The sequence below is a fragment of the Oncorhynchus gorbuscha genome, linkage group LG10, assembly GCF_021184085.1.
Source record: "Oncorhynchus gorbuscha isolate QuinsamMale2020 ecotype Even-year linkage group LG10, OgorEven_v1.0, whole genome shotgun sequence".
In the NCBI taxonomy this organism is placed as follows: Eukaryota; Metazoa; Chordata; class Actinopteri; order Salmoniformes; family Salmonidae; genus Oncorhynchus; species Oncorhynchus gorbuscha.
In genome coordinates, this window is record NC_060182.1 from 46,735,792 (window position 1) to 46,757,419 (window position 21,628).

At 41.6% G+C, this 21,628-nt stretch overlaps 2 protein-coding genes across 2 annotated transcripts in view; one reads left to right on the top strand and one right to left on the bottom strand.

Moving 5' to 3' along the window:
* LOC124046190 (mitochondrial carrier homolog 1-like) overlaps positions 1 to 12,956 on the bottom strand; it is a 32,640-nt gene extending 19,684 nt beyond the window's left edge. The window contains exons 1-8 of the mRNA XM_046366299.1: positions 12,705 to 12,956; positions 12,020 to 12,104; positions 11,646 to 11,752; positions 11,317 to 11,394; positions 10,290 to 10,347; positions 7,747 to 7,798; positions 7,303 to 7,362; positions 3,233 to 3,326 (exon numbers count right to left, since the gene is read on the bottom strand). Of these exons, the coding sequence (XP_046222255.1) occupies positions 3,233 to 3,326; positions 7,303 to 7,362; positions 7,747 to 7,798; positions 10,290 to 10,347; positions 11,317 to 11,394; positions 11,646 to 11,752; positions 12,020 to 12,104; positions 12,705 to 12,875 (705 nt within the window). The 5' untranslated portion in view covers positions 12,876 to 12,956. The remainder of the gene's footprint in view (positions 1 to 3,232; positions 3,327 to 7,302; positions 7,363 to 7,746; positions 7,799 to 10,289; positions 10,348 to 11,316; positions 11,395 to 11,645; positions 11,753 to 12,019; positions 12,105 to 12,704) is intronic.
* A 3,774-nt stretch (positions 12,957 to 16,730) lies between these two features.
* On the top strand, positions 16,731 to 17,834 carry LOC124047021 (the record flags this gene model as incomplete). Its single annotated transcript, XM_046367763.1, has 2 exons — positions 16,731 to 16,844; positions 17,040 to 17,834. Coding segments are annotated over 2 exons (909 nt in total), but the record flags the coding sequence as incomplete, so codon positions are not given.
* Between the last annotated feature and the right edge of the window lie 3,794 nt (positions 17,835 to 21,628).

Here is a 21,628-nt window from a genome sequence, read left to right on the forward strand (position 1 = left end):
ATTATTTTGGGGTGTTGCTATAGGCCACCAAGTGCTAACAGTCAGTATCTAAATAATGTGTTTTAAATACTTGATAGTGTAGCTGATGTAAAAAGAGAGGTCTACTTTCTTGGGGACCTGAATATTCAGAGAACACTTCTCACTGTAACCAGTGCCTGTAATCTGGTTCAGGATATTAATCAACCTACCAGGGTGTTTACAAATACTACAGGAACAAGATCATCCACATCATCCACACATATCAATCACATTTTTACTAGTACTGCAGAACTTTGTTCTAAAGCTGTATCCGTACCCATTGGATGCAGTGTTCACAATACAGTGAATTCAGAAAGTATTCAGACCCCTTGACTTTTCCCACATTTTGTTACGTTACAGCCCTATTAAAAAATGTATTACATTGTTCATCCGCCTTAATCTACACACAATACCCCATAATGACAAAGCAAAAACAGGTTTTAATACACTTGTGTAATTTATAAAATAAAATGTAAATATGACATTTACATAAGCATTCAAACCCTTTACTCAGTACTTTGTTAAAGCACCTTTGGCAGGTATTACCCAAGAAGACTCAAGACTGTATGACGCTACAAGCTTGGCACACCTGTATTTGGGGAGTTTCTTCCATTATTCACTGCAGATCAGAAGCTCTGTCAGGCTGGATGGGGAGCATCGCTGCACAGCTATTTTCAGGTCTCTCCAGCGATGTTTTATCAGGTTAAAGTCTGGGCCAGGTTTCCTCCAAACGTGACGGTTGGCATTCAGGCCAAAGAGTTCAATCTTGGTTTCATCAGACCAGAGAATCTTGTTTCTCATGGTCTGCGAGTCCTTTAGGTGCCTTTTGGAAAACTCCAAGTGGGCTGTCATGTTCCTTTTGCTGAGGAGTGGCTTCCATCTGGCCACTCTACCATAAAGGCCGGATTGGTAGAGTGTTGCAGAGATGGTTGTCCTGGAAGGTTCTCCCATCTCCACAGAGGAACTCTAGAGCTCTGTCAGAGAGACCATCGGATTGTTGGTCACATCCCTGACCAAGGCCCTTCTCCCCCGATTGCTAAGTTTGGCCGTGGTGCCTGCTCTAGGAAGGTGCTTGGTGGTTCCAAACTTCTTCCATTTAACAATGATGGAGGCCACTGTGTTCTTGGGGACCTTTTTTGGTACCCTTCCCCAGATCTGTGCCTCGACAAAATCCTGTCTCAGAAGTCTACGGACAATTTCTTCGACCTCATGGGTTGAATTTTTCTCTGACATGTCAACTATGGGACCTTATATAGACAGGTGTGTGCCTTTCCAAATCATGTCCAATCAATTGAATTTACCACAGGTGGACTCCAATCAAGTTGTAGAAACAACGCAAGAATGATCAATGGAAACAGGATGCACCTTAATACTTAAGTAAATATTTATGTTTTTTATTTTGAAAAAGGTCAAGGGGTCTGAATACTTTCCGAAGGCACTGTAGATTTACATTTACATTTAAGTCATTTAGCAGACGCTCTTATCCAGAGCGACTTACAAATTGGTGCATTCACCTTATGACATCCAGTGGAACAGTCACTTTACAATAGTGCATCTAAATCTTAAAGGGGGGGGGGGTGAGAGGGATTACTTATCCTATCCTAGGTATTCCTTAAAGAGGTGGGGTTTCAGGTGTCTCCGGAAGGTGGTGATTGACTCCGCTGTCCTGGCGTCGTGAGGGAGTTTGTTCCACCATTGGGGGGGCCAGAGCAGATTCAATGGTTGTATAGATGGGGGAAGAGGTTTGTCCCTACTAAAGAGATGCTCTGCTTTTTGACACCACACTCAACAAAGCACGTCCTGTAATCTCTAGTTTTATCTTATCTTGATTATTGTAAATTCACATGGAAAGACCTAATTAAACTGCAGCCCAGAACAGATTGACATGGCTAATATTAATAATATGCATGCCAGTCTCTCTTGGCTAAGAGTTGAGAAAAACTGCATCACTTCCTGTTTTTATAAGAAATGAGTGCATGGAGCTCCCATCTCATATAGCGCAAGTGAACAGCAAACCTGGGTTCAACAAAACAAGCATTTCCCTCACGGCACAAGCATTTCCCACCATGTGACCTAGTTGTTGTGTGTATGTACTGACATGTATGTGTAACTGATAGATGCACACAAAAAGTATGTACATTTTACAGTCTTTTGTCTGTAATGTTTTTTTTGTTACGTGTCGGACCCCAGTAAGACTTGTTGTCGCCACTGGGGATCCGCCTAATGGGGATCCTAATATATATTTATATACTTTTTGTAAATCAAATCTAAATCAAATCAATTTTATTTGTCACATACACATGGTTAGCAGATGTTAATGCGAGTGTAGCGAAATGCTTGTGCTTCTAGTTCCGACAATGCGGTAATAACCAACGAGTAATCTAACCAAACAATTCAACAGCTCAGACACAAGAGGTATGTGGCAGGGTCTACAGTGAATCACGGATTACAAAAAGAAAACCAGCACCGTCACGGACCAGGATGTCTTGCTCCCAGACAGACTAAATAACTTTTTTGCCCGCTTTGAGGACTCTCCTTCACTGCAGCCGACGTGAGTAAAACATTTAAACGTGTTAATCCTCGCAGGGCTGCAGGCCCAGACGGCATCCCCAGCCGCACCCTCAGAGCATGCAAAGACCAGCTGGCTGGTGTGTTTACGGACATATTCAATCAATCCTTATCCCAGTCTGCTGTTCCCACATGCTTCAAGAGGCCCACTATTGTGGACTATTCCTATGTAAAGGTATCATTAAAGAAAAAGTACAAAGAATACATTGCTGACTTTATTCTGACTTTAACTATGAAACTCATGTCCAGTGCTGAACCAAGGATGAAATAGAATTTGTTTCCAGGTTTATTTTTCTGTTATTCAAGAGTTGGTAACAAAACAAGTAGATTATTGTATTCTTCCTGCCCTCATGGGGCTCCCGAGTGCACTGCATCTCAGTGCTAGAAGCGTCACTACAGTCCCTGGTTCGATTCTAGGCTGTATCACAACCGGCCAATTGGCCCAGCGTCGTCCAGGTTTGGCCGGGGTAGGAAGTCATTGTAAATAAGAACTTGCCTAGTGAAATAAAGGTTAAATAAAAAAATGCAAATAGAAATGGCTTCGTAAAGTATCTACAACTTCAACTGAGATGTGTTGTCTCACTTAGGTTATTAAAGTGACCGCTGATCTTAGATCAGTGCTTAGAGGTATAGGTAATGTGCTTACATTGTCGTCCACGGCGTAGGTGTTGATGAAGTGGGCCAGGAGGTTACAACACCACAGAAAGATGACCTCACCCAGGACATGGGGCACAACCCCCCTGCAAACATAAAGTGTCCAATAAGGGGAAAGGACATAAATATAGTACAGATCAAAACAATGTCAATGGTTTTGAACCAGGAATATTGATTCTTACCTAGGGCCCTATACAATCAGCTTGATTTTTTGTTTGATTACGTAATTTGTTTCCCCAAATTCCGTTTTTACAGATTTCAGTGTTTCCGGGTTTTGGCTAAAAAACAAAACATTTGAAGTTCTAAGTCCACAACAATGTTTAAATCACATCAGGAGACTATTTCTGGAGGTCTGGGATTTTTTTGGTTGAAATGTTGATTATGGGTGTAGTCAGCCTTTAATGCAAGTGTGTACCAAGAAGAGATTGTTGTTTGGTGGTCGGTGCTATCCGGAATAATTGGGATGTCTGTACCCTAGACCCCGATGGAATTATGTTTTTAGAATCGTTTTAAAGTAATACAAAATGAAAGTCTGAAAGTATGAATACTTTCTGAAGGCCCATACTGAACAAAAATATAAACATATCATGCTACAATTTCAAAGATTTTACTGAGTTACAGTTCATATAAAAGGAAATCAGTCAATTCAAATAAATAAATTAGGCTCGAATCTATGGATTTCACGTGACTGGGCAGGGGTGCAGCCATGGGTGGGCTTGGGAGGGCATAGGCCCACCCACTAGGGAGCCCAGCCAATCAGAATAATATTTTCCCCACAAAAGGGCTTTATTACAAATTCTCTAAAACAATGTTGGAGGCGGCTTATGGTAGAGAAATTAACATTCAAATCTCTGGCAACAGTTCTGGTGGACATTAATTTTCTCTGTATATATATCAATGATGTTGCTCTTGCTGCGGGCGATTCCATGATCCACCTCTACGCAGACGACACCATTCTGTATACTTCCGACCCTTCCTTGGACACTGTGCTATCTAACCTACAAACGAGCTTCAACGCCATACAACACTCCTTCCGTGGCCTCCAACTGCTCTTAAACGCTAGTAAAACCAAATGCATGCTTTTCATCCGTTCGCTGCATGCACCCGCACGGCCGACGAGCATCACCACCCTGGATGGTTCCGACCTAGAATATGTGGACATCTATAAGTACCTAGGTGTCTGGGCAGACTGTAAACTCTCCTTCCAGACTCATATCAAACATCTCCAATCTACATATTCGTCGCCAGACCCACTGGCTCCAGGTCATCTACAAGTCCATGCTAGGTAAAGCTCCGCCTTATCTCAGTTCACTGGTCACGATGGCAACACCCACCTGTAGCACGCGCTCCAGCAGGTGTATCTCACTGATCATCCCTAAAGCCAACACCTCATTTGGCCGCCTTTCGTTCCAGTTCTCTGCTGCCTGTGACTGGAACGAATTGCAAAAATCGCTGAAGTTGGAGACTTTTTATCTCCCTCACCAACTTCAAACATCTGCTATCTGAGCAGCTAACCGATCGCAGTAGCCTGCCTAGCTCACAAACTAGAATCAGAGCCCCCACTCCGACAAGGCTAATTGACCCACAATCCTAAACATGATATCATTAACGTGATGCGGAAACGAGCGATAGGAAACCGATCGCTTAAATGTCTCCATCCCAAAAAAGTTTTGTGCGGGCGCCCCGTGCCGCCCCGGCAAGATGCCGCCCCAGCAAGATGCCGCCCTAGCAAGATGCCGCCCTGGGTGGCTGCCTATGTCGCCTTTACCTAAATCCGCCACTGTGTCTAGACACTCCGTATTCTGACCTTAAATATTAGCCACAATCAGGAGCCACCGTCAGTAACAACCACATACATTTATTTATGCATCACTCTATTCCATTCAGTTTACCTTTCATTCCTCTGTCACATCCTTGTAAGTTCCTGGCATTAGTGGGTCATATTAGGCTAACGTTGTGCAATCATTTGGGACATGTAGCCTATGATTATGCAGCAGGTTAAACCTAGAACCTGGCGCACGGTTCACAAGGACTGGACCGTTGTCATACAGTTCCATGGTTAGTGAGAATTAGGGTGGGTTTATAGGACTGTAGTTCAACCCTTATTGAACACTTTTTTCCACCTTCCAATATTTTATGGATTTAACTTGAATATGACAACTTTCAGGATGAATCAAACCACTGTATTTTTTGGGGATACTTTACTAACCCTAAAATGTGCCTAAATAATCTACAAAATCAGAGTATTTTTAAATCTGCCAGTGCGTACTGAAACGAAGACGAATACGCATAGATGGCTTTCTTTCATCGATCCCTAATATTCTGACTGCGTTCTCTCAATGTATTCTGCTGAGTCTGTTGACAAAATTCTAATTAAAAAAGGTACATCGTATTAAAAGCAATGGCTTAAGATAAATGTACTCAAAACCCCATTGAATGAAAACTTCAACTAGCAGTTGAATGAAATGTATTGAGAGCGCGCAAGGTAGCCACACCTGCAGAGCGCGTTACGCGACTGGAAAAGGTAAGTCTGAATACCAAATTCTGAGAAGTGTGTAGGAAAGGCGAGTATAGGGAAGGCATCAATTCCTAAGTTGGGATCGGGCCCATAGTGAGCAATATATTTTTGGAAAATCAAATTGCAATAAAATCGCAGTATCAAATAGCAATACATATAGAATCGCAATACATATCGTATTGGCACCTAAGTATCGTCATAACATCGTATCGTGAGGTCTCAGCCCTAACACAAAGGATAATAATGTCCCTCACCTACTATAGTGCTACACCAGTGGTCACCAACTTGTGGATCTCGATCAACTTGTCGATCTCCAAGGCATTTCTGTACAAAACTCAACGATAAAGCCTTAAAAAAAAAGAACATTATTAGTCTTGGCTGTTGATGGTAGGTGCAGCCAATTCAGCTGCCCTGCGTGCCGGGTAGGCAAACCGTTGCCATTTCATGTGTCTGAAGGTACAAACTCTGCCTTCCAGGTAGGCCTGGAGAGGAAATCAAGTGCACTATGCCACCGCTGGCCGATCAGATTGCTCAGATGACCGAGTCTGCAGTAACGTAGCAGGCATACAAGAAAGCTACGGCAAAATTGAAACTGTGAGATTTCAAAATGTTTAAAACCTTAACTAGAGAGAGACTGTCAATGAATACAGCAGAGCTGCTGTTTTTATGAGTGAGTTCATGTTTCAAGTTCTTACTTAGCACTATCAACTTTGTATTCAACACTTTTATAACCCATAAAATGCATGTTTCTTCCTATTTCCACTCAGCGCTACAACAAGCACTGCAACAGTATTGTATGAGTAGGAAAGTGTAGCTATAGGCTTGACTTGTTGTTATTATTAGCAGCTTGGGTCTTTTTTAATATCATACATTTAATTTCTCTGTTCATAGGAGTAACAACATGAATTTGTGCATAAGGCAGAAATAATGCAGTGCGGCTCGAGTTTTGCCATTGGCTGGAAGACGGTGTCCCTTTTGGTCAGTGTCAGTCTGCTGCTCTCTCCCTCCGCTGAGACTGACTCAGATGCAGGCACCATCAGACCAGTAAAATAAAAAGCAAATTACTTAAATGTATGCTCACTCAGCTGTCAGCTGTGCCTAACAAGTAATACAACAATGGTTCTATTACCAGTGTGATGAGATAGCCCAACTCAAAATGTGAAATATAATTTCAAAAAATGTCCTGAACAACAATACATTGGCAGGTAAATTCAAGCAAAGCCAGTATGCTGTGTTAATGTATTGGGCCTATAGCTTACTGCACAAACCTAATTGCTACAGTACTGTTTTTAATTGGTTAATGTTGCATAGGCTTACATTTTTTAAGTCATGTTAATTAAAAAATCAGAGTGGCAGATCTCGGCATGCATTTTGACTCAGAAAGTGATCTTTACTCAGAAAATGTTAGTGACCACTGTGCTACACAAACTAGGAGATTCACACTACCATTAGGGTGATGTCAGTAAGAATTACACTTAATGACAAAGTCTGACTTGTAAAATGTTTAATTACTTTACAAAGTGGAATAAAAAAGCATTACTTACACAAAGAATCCCCCAATGCCCTCATCGTTGAAGATTTTGGTGATGCTGCTGAACAGCCCCCTGTCAAAGTCAATCCCAGAGGAAACCAAGATGAAAACTTCAAATTAAACACAAATCACCCAAGTGTTAATCTTTTACAACTACATGTTTAGAACCTCTGAGTGCCTCGCATTAAACTAAGCTATCCATTCTATTACTTCAACTAATTGCGACCGCTTAGAATTTTGGAATAAACATTCTGTATTGTACCATGTCACTGTCAATGGAGTCATGAAGTTGCAGTACTGAAATGGACACTTTCTTATCAATTATGGCATTCATGCCAAGTGTTAGATGAACTACCATGACACACTGAGAAACTGTAAGGTAACCGAGTCAAATCAACAACTCCCTTGGTTAATTTGCATTCAGTATCTGAGGTATGCTGCATGTGTCACACCTTACCTGTACTTGACTTCTCTCCCCACAAACTGAGCCATGCATCGCACGGAGATCACTGAAAGACAGGGCAACAACGTCAGGGGAGCAAACGGTGTAATCTGCAGGACATCACAAAGAAACCAAATCTGAGAGCTAACAAATGAACGAGACCAGCAAATCTTAAGACAACTGCTTCTAGAAAGATATACTAACCAGGTTTCCATCCAACCAACTGATGCGGATGAATTAGAAAAAAACTCACGGCAGGCCTGATGGAAACTGCAACTTTGTCAGCAAAATATCCTAATTAATTACGTGACAATTACAGTGGAAACGCTGTTATGCTCAACTACTGATATAATAACCATAAAAGGAGGAGCATGTGTGTACCGATAGGACAGATGGGGAGTGTGTAGCTCTGTTTTGAACTGACAAAAATGTGGTTATATGTAGAAACCAGACAACATTTAAATGAAGCGTCTAAAATCAACATACCCCCAAGCAACTGGGAGAGAGTGAGTGATCACTTATGTACAACAGCGAACCAATCGATTCAAATTGTATTAGACACATGCACATTCACCTTACAGTGAAATGCTTACTTACGAGCCCCTAACCAACAATGCAGTTTTTAAAAAAATGGATAAGAACAAGAAATAAAAGTAACAAGTAGTTAAAGAGCTGCAGTAAAATAACAATAGCGAGACTATATACAGGGGTGTACCGGTACAGAGTCTATGTGCTGGGGCACCGGTTAGTTGAGGTAATATGTACATGTTGCTAGTTATTAATTTGACTATACATAGATGACAACAGAGAGTAGCTGCGGTGTAAAAGGGGGGGAGGGGCAAATAGTCTGGGTAGCGATTTGATTAGATTTTCAGGAGTCTTATGGCTTGGGGGTAGAAACTGTTATAACAAAGCATTTGTGTTTAGTGAGTCTGCCAGATCAGCGGCAATAGGGACGAGCAGGGATGTTCTCTTGATAAGTGCGTGAACTGGATCATTTTCCTATTATGCTAGCCTTTCAAAACGTAACGAGTACTTTTGAGTTTCAGGGAAAATGTATGGAGTAAAAAGTACATTATTATCTTTAGGAACGAAGTGAAGTAAAAATACAATTTGTAACAAATATAAATAGAAAAGTAAAGTACAGATACCCCCCAAAAATACATCGGTAGTAATTTAAAGTATTTTTACACCACTGCCAACTAATTGCAGCATTGCCGCAAAAATGGAAGAGGCAAAAGATTGTGTATGTATGTTACTGTGCCTGTTTGTGTTGCCTCACAGTCCCCGCTGTTCCATAAGGTTTATTTTTATCTGTTTGTTTTTTTAATCTAATTCTAAGTTACTTGATGTGGAATAGAGTTCCATGTAGTCGTGGCCCCATGTAGTACTGTGCGCCTCCCAAAGTCTGTACTGGACTTGGGGACTGTGAAGAGTCCTCTTGTGGCATGTCTTGTGGGGTATGCATGGGTGTCTGAGATGTGCGCCAGTAGTTCAAACAGACAGCTTGGTGCATTCAACCGCTCATAAATACAAGTAGTAATGAAGTACATTTCTTCTCCACTTTGAGCCAGGAGAGATTGACATGCATATTCTTAATATTAGCTCTCTGTGCACATCCAAGGGCTAGCTGTACTGCCCTGTTTAGAGCTAATTGCAATTTTCCTAAGTCCCTTTTTGTGGCACTTGATCAGCAGGCCAGGCGTGACAAAACTAGGGCCTGTAGGACCTGCCTTGTTGATAGTGCTATTAAGAAGGTAGAGCAGTGCTTTATTACAGACAGACTTCTCCACATCTTAGCTACTGTTGTATCAATATGTTTTGAACAAGACAGTTTACAACATATATATATATATATATATATTTACAAATATATAACCATAATGTTGAAGTAAACTTGGATTCATGTGATGATATGTTACGCTGTAGCCTATAGCCCACCACGATGTGGAAAAAGCATGAAGAGTTTATAGGCAGATTAAATAAGCTATGATGAACTTCCTCATATTGTAGTTAAAAGTGCACAGTGATGAGATTCAAATTTCCAATAAATATCGAGGGTATTATTTGAAAGCTGGTGACATGATGATCGTTGCTGGGCTTCCATTATCAAATAAAAATAATATTTATCTTATCCATTTCTCATCATATAACCTACCCTGTCAAATTTTTCAGTGGCCACTGTCTAGACTAGAGAGCATATGCCAAAAACAGATTGGGAAAGATGGCTATTTATCGCAACAGTATCTGTGACTAAGCCATCAGTAGAGTTGAAAATGTGATGTAAACACATTAAACTTCTGATTTTTATTCGGTAGTTGGAAACTTAAGCTCAAAAGTGCTTCAAATGTGCACTACGTCATCAAGCACAGCTTTTTATCCACAACATGTCAGTTTGATGGAAACTCAAAATTCTCATATTTTTTCTATGTGGATTTTTGAATATTTGCATGAAAATCTGTTGCATATTGGATGGAAACCTAGCTAGTCTGAATTAAAAAACAAAGCTATAAACTCCAATAAATAAAATAAACAGACAGACAATCGCCAGGATTTACCATGGAAGGGATGAGTGGCTATTCTGGACAGGCACTGGATGACCATCTCATGTGAGGTCTTGAGTGAGAGAAAGAGGAAATCAAACTGTGCCAAGTATCAGTGGGCATAGCTATGCAAAACTGCTACATCTAACCCGTTCAGAAATGACCAAGTAGGCAACACTGGAATCTATTGCGAACACTAAAAACAAGACCAGCAAATATAGAACTGCACAACAATGTTATATATCATTAACCACAACATAAGAGGGGATTTATGAATATCTTATTACAGGTATTATACATATATTAGAAGTCCATGCTTTCATTCAAAAGTTACTGTATTGATGTGTTTATTTAAATAATACACTGAGTATACCAAACATTAGGAACACCTTCCTAATATTGAGTTGCACCCCTCCCCTTTCGCCCTCGGACCAGCCTCAATTAATCTGGGCATGGACTCTACAAGGTGTCGAAAATGTTTCACAGGGATGCTGGCCCATGTTGACTCCAATGCTTCCCACAGTTGTGTCAAGTGGGCTGGATGTCCTTTGAGTGTTGGACCATTCTTGATACACACAGGAAACTGTTGAGCGTGAAAAATCAACAGCGTGGCAGTTGACACAAACCAGTGCGCCTGGCACCTACTACCATACCCCGTTCAAAGGCACTTAAATATTTTGTCTTGACCATTCACCCTATGAATGGCACACACGTCTCAATTGTCTCAAAGCTTAAGAATCCTTCATTAACCGGTCTCCTCCCCTTCATCTACACTGATTGAAGACGATTTAACAAGTGGCATCAATAAGGGATCATGGCTTTCACCTGGATAGTCCATGTCACGGAAAGAGAAGTTTTGTGCGTGCGTACATGCACACACATACACATTATATGGATATCGTAATCATTATACCTCCAGACCAGAATGTCTAGAAAATGGAGTGAATTCACTCCAACCTAATAAACTCAACTGGCTTCACATGGACACACTTGACATTTTATACTTTCATATTATGCTCCCTATCACACTTCGACCTCTCACCTCTTTCATCACTTTCCTGAGGGAGGTCTTCAAGTCGTCTCTGTTCGATACATGCTCCGCCTGCTCTGCTGGGACGGCCTGGAGAGGAAAAAGAAAGGCTTAAATAACTTGATATACGGGGTTCTTCCCACATACTGTCACAAATGCATTATACAATTACACGTGTCTCTCTCATTTGATAAGGACACTGACTACACATTGGCAAGCTCCGATGATTGGTTGGATTATAGGCTTTTGTGGCCAGTGGCGAGTTTCAAAAACCTATTGAGAGCAGTTGCAGTTATGAGTGATTATGAACTACCACGCCTCTGGGTTTAGGATTCCCTTACCTGTTTGACTTTACTCCGGACCATGGTGGAGATGGCACTGGACATTATACGAGGGGATAGACCTCGGAAGAGTCCCATCTTTCCATCAACCCTTACGATGTGCTGTGCTGTGGACAGACAGATAGCCATCACAGTCCTGTCAACTCGTATTCCCCATATACATACCTAGGATAGGATAAGTAATCCCTCTCACCCCCCCCCCCTTAAGATTTAGATGTACTATTGTAAAGTGACTGTTCCACTGGATGTCATAAGGTGAATGCACCAATTTGTAAGTCGCTCTGGATAAGAGCGTCTGCTAAATGACTTAAATGTAATGTAAATGTAAATACAGGGTGACAAAGGATGATAACCCATGAGCAAGACTCACACACCATAGGAGAAGAATCCAGGTAGGTACAATACTTTCCTCCCAAACATGGTGGTTCCGACAGTTGGGGTGAGGGGCTCATGTCCAATCTGAAAGCACACACAACTCACTGGAAGCAAGCTGGCATACTGAAGGGGAATCATTTTGATGTATTTTTCACAGCTGTCGTAGCTAGCTAGGCCCTAGTGGTAGGATCTTGGCACTTGCAGTTGGCAGAGAAGTGGCATCTTGGATAGTTAGGTACTGAAAAGGGCAGGCTGGCACGCAGAGAATTTGACCAAAATGCAGCTAGGATTAAATGCAAATAATGTCAATTTCGCTTTATCTGTCCTCCCCAGACACACATACTTATGAGAGATAATATTGGCTATGCTCAACGCTTGAGGTTTGACTGGGGGTGGGCCAAGCCAGGACTAGAGATGATGCCATCTCTGACGTTAGTTATTTAGTTAGCAAGCTAGCATTTTCGAAATATGGTAGAAAAGGGGGTGAAATACCAAAACATTTATAAATAAGCTAACGTTAGATGTTGACCGCAAACTCCCTAGCTAGCCGGCAAGCAAACTCAAACACCCCAATCATAATCCTGAAAGTGGGACCTCAAAGTGATAGCCCTCGTGCTTGCTGGCAAAATAATGAATAACTCAAACCAATGTAGATTTAGCTCAATTGAGTAACTAGCTAGCTACCTGAATGAGCAGTTTGACGTACAGCAGCGGGTGTGTGATAGCTGTCACCCCGGCTCCGAGAAGTACAATTGCCGTGTCCATGTCCACGGCCGTCGCGGACGCATCCTGGTCAAATCTGAGGGGCTCCCTTCGCCCACCTGTACCGCCAGACAGGTTCTCAGGTGTCCCCATTTTCACCGCGATATTGGGAGAAGTCGTCCAGTCCAAAGGCTGTGCCGGGAACTGGATGCGCAAAACAAGAACATGTCACGTGATTCGGTCGAGGATCATAACAAGAGGCTGGACAACTTTACCTCCCTGCGGAAGGAGCTGCATGCTCCTTTCTATCCAGCAGATGGGACTGTTTGCTTCATCTTCTTTTGACAGTTCACTACAGCTCAGTACAAGAGCCTAGTTCTACTGCCGAAGATGAACCCATATTCATATGCCGTGTAAACTCCGATGATGTAATTGTGAAATGGAAAATGTGAAGACATATGTGGGTCATTCTATGAAAATGGTGGCTTTTTGAACAGCCAACTTTGAGAAATTGTAATTACTTTTTTTTTAAATCAAAACTTAGTAAGATATTAGTTAACCACTTAACATTATAAATCAACATAATTCATTTTTACTACATTTACATTTTACATTTAAGTCATTTAGCAGACGCTCTTATCCAGAGCGACTTACACATTACATTAAAAAAATGCTTGTGCTGCCTTTTTGTCACTGGTGTTATCTATATTTTAGATGAGAATGCAGGCTTTCTAGAATGTAATTTCAGTCTTAATTTGCATATATAATCAAAGACAGAAAAGGTTAATGATAATACTAAGAAATTGTTTGGATTAGTAATAATTTACTTTAAACATGCATGTGTAACGTTCTATTGTCTGACGTTTTTCCATTTATACTATTGTTTTTTGTAACGTTACAAATAATTGAGGTTGAGTCGTCAAAATTGAATGATCATATCCTTAAAATGTTTACTAATGAATGTAGCAACAGTTAGGTAGATACAAAAACCATGTTAAATTAAAATGGGCAACTCTGATGCCAGAACACCAATATGCCATAAAGTAATACCAGTGACGCAATGTAACACCAGTGACACATTTAAGACATTTAATGTGAAACCAATGACAAACATAAGATTACTTGAAATACATTTGAACAATTTATTAGTAATATTTTTTATTACAAATCATTTCAGATTTCATTTAATATGAACAATAAAATGAGGTTTATTGGTCAAATATTAAGACCAAAAGATGAAGCAAGTTTGTCACGTTCTGACCTTAGTTCCTTTGTTTTGTCTTTTGTTTTAGTATGGTCAGGGCGTGAGTTGGCCTGGTATCGTTCTCAATTAGAGGCAGCTGTCAATCGTTGTCCCTGATTGAGAACCATATTTAGGTAGCCTGTGTTCCATTGTGTTTTGTGGGTGGTTATTTTCTGTTTAGTGTTGTACCTTGCAGGATTGTTTGATGGTTGTTTATTGTTTTGTTTTCAGTGTTCATTAAAAATGTTCAAATATGAGCACTTACCACACTGCACCTTGGTCCTCCTCTTCTTCCCACACAGCCGTTACACCTATTGACTAAAATGTGTCTGTCACGGCCGTTAAAGGAAGAAGACCAAGGTGAAGCGTGGTGAGCGTACATTTCTCTTTTTATTTGGAAAAAAGACACCGAACAAAACAATAAACACTACAAAAAAAAACTAAAGGCTATGAGCCATAAACAAAAGTCAACTTTTCACAAAGACAGGTGGGAAAGGAGCTACCTAAGTATGGTTCTCAATCAGAGACAACGATAGACAGCTGTCCCTGATTGAGAACCCTACCTGGCCAAAACATATAAATAAAAATAATAGAACATAGAATACCCACCCCAAATCACACCCTGTCCAAACCAAATAGAGACATAAAAAGGATCTCTAAGGTCAGGAGGGTGTGACAGTGTCTTTCATAACACAACATTGTCATACAAACATATTAAATATGTCCACTAGAACATTAGAAACACTAACATTGAACATAAACTAAAACAGTTTTCCTAACCACACTGATACGAACATTTTGTATGCAGTACAACCTGTTCATGGAATTTTTCCTGCATTGTTCTTCACTTTTACTTCAGGTATGTTTGTCTTTGCCATGTTATTGTGTTGCGTTCATCACTTATCATCTCTGAGCCAATCTCCATTGCTTTCTAGCTACTGACAGCTTATTCACTTGTAGCCAGTGCACATCTGCCACTTTCACAGTCAGGTGCTCTTCCAAGTACTTCCAGATACTGTGGCAAATTTGAACTGATCTTTTGTTCACTGGCAGCGGCTCTGGCATTAGACAAACAATCTGCTTATCTCCATACCAGATATCATCTCTTGTGCTCAGCCAGTAGAACTTGTTGACATTATGTTCTTCAATCTCCAGTACAATGCCAGGGTTGTTGGTCGTAGTTCATGATACACCACTGTCCACTGTGGTGAGACTCGATGACATTTGGGGATGATGTCATCTTTGGGGATGATCAGTGAGATATACCTGCTGGAACTTGTGCTACTGGTGGGTGTTGTTATCGTGACCAGTGAACTGAGATAAGGCGGAGCTTTTACCTAGCATAGACTTATAGATGACCTGGAGCCAGTGGGTCTGGTAATTCTAAAGGGTTCACATACAGTGGGGCAAAAAAAGTATTTAGTCAGCCACCAATTGTGCAAGTTCTCCCACTTAAAAAGATGAGGGAGGCCTGTAATTTTCATCATACGTACACTTCAACTATGACAGACAAAATGAGGAAAAGAAATCCAGAAAATCACATTGTAGGATTTTTATCGATTTTATTTGCAAATTATGGTGGAAAATAAGTATTTGGTCACCTACAAACAAGCAAGATTTCTGGCTCTCACAGACCTGTAACTTCTTCTTTAAGAGGCTCCTCTGTCCTCCAATCGTTACCTGTATTAATGGCACCTGTTTGAACTTGTTATCAGTATAAAAGACACCTGTCCACAACCTCAAACAGTCACACTCCAAACTCCACTATGGCCAAGACCAAAGAGCTGTCAAAGGACACCAGAAACAAAATTGTAGACCTGCACCGGCCAACCATGCAGTGACATCACTAGGGCTGGACTTCGGGCTTAATAAAACAACTTGGGACTTTTCCTATTTTGCAGAACTTACACGGAAACATGCGTGCTGTGTTCCTGTTGTCACCTTCTGTCTGCAATTGCATTAATAAAGGTTTATGAAGGATTTAATTAAAGATATTGTCTGAATGCTAATTTCACCAATGAGCAAATAATTGACAAGGAAAACGGTAATGAACCCCAACAGTTCGAAACTTCTTCCATTTAAGAATGATGGAGGCTATTGTCTTCTTGGGGACTTTCAATTGCTGCAGACATTTTTTGGTACCCTTCCCCAGATCTGTGCCTCGGCACAATCCTGTCTCGAAGCTCTACGGACAATTCCTTCAAACTCATGGCTTGGTTTTTGTTCTTACATGCACTGTCAACTGTAGGACCAGGTGTGTGACTTTCCAAATCATGTCCAATCAACTGAATTAACCAAAGGTAGACTCCCCTCTTTCTCCAGATGAAATCTCGCGTCTTGTGACGGCCGGCCGCCCAACAACCTGCCCGCTTGACCCTATCCCCTCCTCTCTTCTCCAGACCATTTCCGGAGACCTTCTCCCTTACCTCACCTCGCTCATCAACTCATCCCTGACCGCTGGCTACGTCCCTTCCGTCTTCAAGAGAGCGAGAGTTGCACCCCTTCTGAAAAAACCTACACTCGATCCCTCCGATGTCAACAATTACAGACCAGTATCCCTTCTTTCTTTTCTCTCCAAAACTCTTGAACGTGCCGTCCTTGGCCAGCTCTCCCGCTATCTCTCTCTGAATGACCTTCTTGATCCAAATCAGTCAGGTTTCAAGACTAGTCATTCAACTGAGACTGCTCTCCTCTGTATCACGGAGGCGCTCCGCACTGCTAAAGCTAACTCTCTCTCCTCTGCTCTCATCCTTCTAGATCTGTCGGCTGCCTTCGATACTGTGAACCATCAGATCCTCCTCTCCACCCTCTCCGAGTTGGGCATCTCCGGCGCGGCCCACGCTTGGATTGCGTCCTACCTGACAGGTCGCTCCTACCAGGTGGCGTGGCGAGAATCTGTCTCCTCACCACGCGCTCTAACCACTGGTGTCCCCCAGGGCTCTGTTCTTGGCCCTCTCCTATTCTCGCTATACACCAAGTCACTTGGCTCTGTCATAACCTCACATGGTCTCTCTTATCATTGCTATGCAGACGACACACAATTAATCTTCTCCTTTCCCCCTTCTGATGACCAGGTGGCGAATCGCATCTCTGCATGTCTGGCAGACATATCAGTGTGGATGACGGATCACCACCTCAAGCTGAACCTCGGCAAGACGGAGCTGCTCTTCCTCCCGGGGAAGGACTGCCCGTTCCATGATCTCGCCATCACGGTTGACAACTCCATTGTGTCCTCCTCCCAGAGCGCCAAGAACCTTGGCGTGATCCTGGACAACACCCTGTCGTTCTCAACCAACATCAAGGCGGTGGCCCGTTCCTGTAGGTTCATGCTCTACAACATCCGCAGAGTACGACCCTGCCTCACACAGGAAGCGGCGCAGGTCCTAATCCAGGCACTTGTCATCTCCCGTCTGGATTACTGCAACTCGCTGTTGGCTGGGCTCCCTGCCTGTGCCATTAAACCCCTTCAACTCATCCAGAACGCCGCAGCCCGTCTGGTGTTCAACCTTCCCAAGTTCTCTCACGTCACCCCGCTCCTCCGTTCTCTCCACTGGCTTCCAGTTGAAGCTCGCATCCGCTACAAGACCATGGTGCTTGCCTACGGAGCTGTGAGGGGAACGGCACCTCAGTACCTCCAGGCTCTGATCAGGCCCTACACCCAAACAAGGGCACTGCGTTCATCCACCTCTGGCCTGCTCGCCTCCCTACCACTGAGGAAGTACAGCTCCCGCTCAGCCCAGTCAAAACTGTTCGCCGCCCTGGCCCCCCAATGGTGGAACAAACTCCCTCACGACGCCAGGACAGCGGAGTCAATCACCACCTTCCGGAGACACCTGAAACCCCACCTCTTTAAGGAATACCTAGGATAGGATAAGTAATCCCTCTCACCCCCCCCTAAGTTTTAGATGCACTATTGTTAAGTGACTGTCCCACTGGATGTCATAAGGTGAATGCACCAATTTGTAAGTCGCTCTGGATAAGAGCGTCTGCTAAATGACTTAAATGTAAATGTAAATGTCCAATCAAGTTGTAGAAACACCTCAAGGATGACCAATGGAAACAGGATGAACCTGAGCTCAATTTCAAGTCTATAGCAAAGAGTCTGAATACTTATAAGGTATTTTTGTTACTATTCATTTCGTAACGTATATATACAGTGCCTTCAGAATGTATTCACACTCCTTGACTTTTTCTACATTTGTTTTTGTTACAACCTGAATTTTAAATTGAGAGTTTGTGTCACTGGCCTACACACAATACCCCATAATGTCAAAGTGGAATTAGGTTTTTCCACATTTTTACAAATTAATAAAAATGTAAGTATTCAACCCCTTTGTTATGGCAAGACTAAAACAGTTCAAGAGTAAAATTGTGATTAACAATTCACATAATAAGTTGCAAGGTCTCACTCTGTTTGCAATAATAGTGTTTAATATGATCTCTGCACCTCACACATCCAATTAGCTGTAAGGTCCCTCTGGCGAGAAGTGAATTTGAAACACAGATTCAACCACAAAGACCAGGGAGGTTTTTCAATGCTTCACAAAGAAGGGCACCTATTGGCCCACTTGGTAAAAAAACAAAAAGCAGACATTGAATATCCCTTTGAGTAATGGTGAAGCTATTGATTACTACAAAGATACAGGCATCCTTCCTAACTCAGTTGCCAGAGAGGAATGGAAACCTCTCAGAGATTTTGCATGATGCCAATGGTGACATTAAAACAGTTACAGAGGTTAACAGCTACCCCCCTACTTTATTCAATTCCCACCTGAAGACATACCCAAATCTAACTGCCTGTAGCTCAGGCTCAGAACCAAGGATATGCATATTCTTGATTTCATTTGAAAGAAAACACTCTGAAGTTTGTGTAAATGTGAATTGAATGTAGGAGAATATAACACAATAGATCTGGTTTAGATAATACAATGAAAAAAACATATGTTTTTTCATTTTTATTGTTGTATCATCATCTTTAAAATGAACAAGACAAAACAAACATTCAGATAGGATGATGGGGACAATTTCAGTGAAAAACATAAGAGGGCAACAGTACTTGTGCAAAGTCTCAGAATGATAACTTCCAAAATGAGCGTGCTACATGACATTTATCATGAAGTCACCCAGGTGTCCCACACAAGTAGCCCAAATGTACCCAAGTGGCCAAATTGGTGAAGTTATACATTTGGAATGGAATAACTATATACAAATACCAAAATGGTATACTAACACACTCCCCTCCCCAAAGAATGGAGAAAAAACATGAATATATATATATATATATATATATATATATATATATATATATATATATATATATATATATATATATATATACATTTACAAAATAACACTTTCAATATTTGGAAGACCCTCAGTCCTCTACACAATATTGTGCTGCTGATGCCAGGTGCTATAGCAGTATCTTTCTGCTGTAAAAATGCTTGGTGACCCACCAAGCATGTGGTGCAGGTGATGGTGCAGGTGATGGGCGACTTCATTTTGCAAAGAACACAGCGACGCCTCCATGCTGTGCACTTTTGGCCCTGAGGCACATCCATGCCTGCAGAAATACATTTGGGCAGATGAACACTACTTGTGGCAGGAGATGGATGAACCAGCTTCAGTGGGGGATGGAAACCTTGGCCCTGGGGACTGCCATTCGGAGTTAGTGTCACTGTGATAGAAAATGTTCAGTTAGAATAGTTTCACATATTATGACATTTCAGCCAGATCTACTGTCTCTATTATATTATGACAGACCAGCTGTATCTACTGTCTCCATTTCACTTTGGCCATTGTTGTGGGCCTGCCCTCCCCTCAACAGCCTCAAATAGGCTATTTCATTTCACAAATAACATTTTATATTATTCATTTCAAACAACGGCATTAGCATAAGAAGAACTTACCAGTCCAAAATGATGTCCTCTCCGTTCAAAAAATATTCCTCCATTTGGTAATTGCTAAATGAATCGTCCTTCAACAATCTCTGTGTCACTTTCCTGATCAATTTCTTCTAAAATGGTGTGTACATCTGTATATCTAGACTTAGATTTAGCTTTCCCTGACTTAGTCGCCATACTGATTGATATATAAACAGCTGAAGATGCGCTTTACCAAAACAATGCTGTGCGTAACATGCGTGGCTCCTTCCGGTATGAATCTTCAATGGCGAATGAACCTCTTTACGCCGGAGTTTACTACATGGGTTGGTCTTCCAACACATAAACATTTAATTTTGCCGTTTACCTCAGCTCATTGGCTATCTACCCAGCTAGATTTCAAGACAATCAGTGGTCATTGGGTTAAAATACAGTCAAACAACGAAACAGCGGTCATATCATTGGTGCACAATGATGTCATTACTTGTCTTCAAATCAGTTTCTTTCAGTCAATACGTCCCGCGAAATGACCCATCAGGTTTGGTTGTGTTACAAACAAACCAGTTGATTGCAATGAAACCAAACATGACTGGAAAAGTCACGTTTAGTGTGTGTATTTACATCGAATGTGTCGGCGAAAACGGAATGAGACGGGATTCACGACACAAGCGGTTCACAAAATGTTTTGTGTTAGGCTATAAAAATGGATTTTATCAAACAAAAGACCATTCATTGTGTAACAATGAGCATTGGGATTGCAAACAGCGGAAGATCGTCAAAGGTAAACCATTTATTTTATTGCAATTTGTGATGTTGTTATGCCTGTGCTGGTTGAAATAATTATTTTTTATGGGGCTTTGTTCTCAGATAATCAGATCGTATTCTTTCGCAGTAAATCCTTTTTTAAAACTGACAACGCAGTTGGATTAGCAAGATTCTAGGCTTTCGACCCATGTGAGACACTTGTATTTTCATGAATGTTTAATATGACTATTTATGTAGCGGTCACCGTATGTTGTCGAATTTAATCCCGCTAACGGGTTCGGTGCGCAGAGAGGTTAATGCCAGTGATACGATAAAATTGAGGATGGATCAATAGCATTGTAGTTACTCCACAATATTAACCTAATTGGCAGAGTAAAAAAGGAAGCCTGTACAGAATAACAAATATTCAAAAACATGCATCCTGTTTGCAACAAGGCACTAACGTAATACAGAGTTTTCTGAGTTGATCTCATCTTTGTTTCCTACCGTCTCCAATGTTGTTATTCTAGGTGATAATCACATTGATTCAAGAAAATGTTCCTCTGCTACTGACCTCCTGAACTTGCTTGACTGTCTCAACCTGGTACAGCATGTCAACGTCCCCACACAATCGTGGAAATACACTAGACCTCATCATCACTGGAGAAGTCCCTGCCTCAGACCTGGATGTACATGAGCTAGCTGTATCTGATCATAGGTCTGTGACAAAATCTGTGAGTACTCCTGGACTTCCAACCCTGATGAGATGTTCAACCTGTATTTACCTGCACTTTAGGCAACACAAATAGCCTTGTCCCTAAAAAAACACGCTAAGTATCCTACCAATGGTCATCCCCGTGGTTCACAGAGGTGCTAGAGCATCTGTAGTACTGGCCTAACTCTTCATGTGTTGGCGTATAAAAACCACCATGCTTGCTATTTCAAGGTACTAAATGCAGCCCGCTCCACCTTCTACTCTGCCATGATAGACAACGACCGAGGAAATCCCAGGACCTTGTTTTCCCCATCAGTGGCCT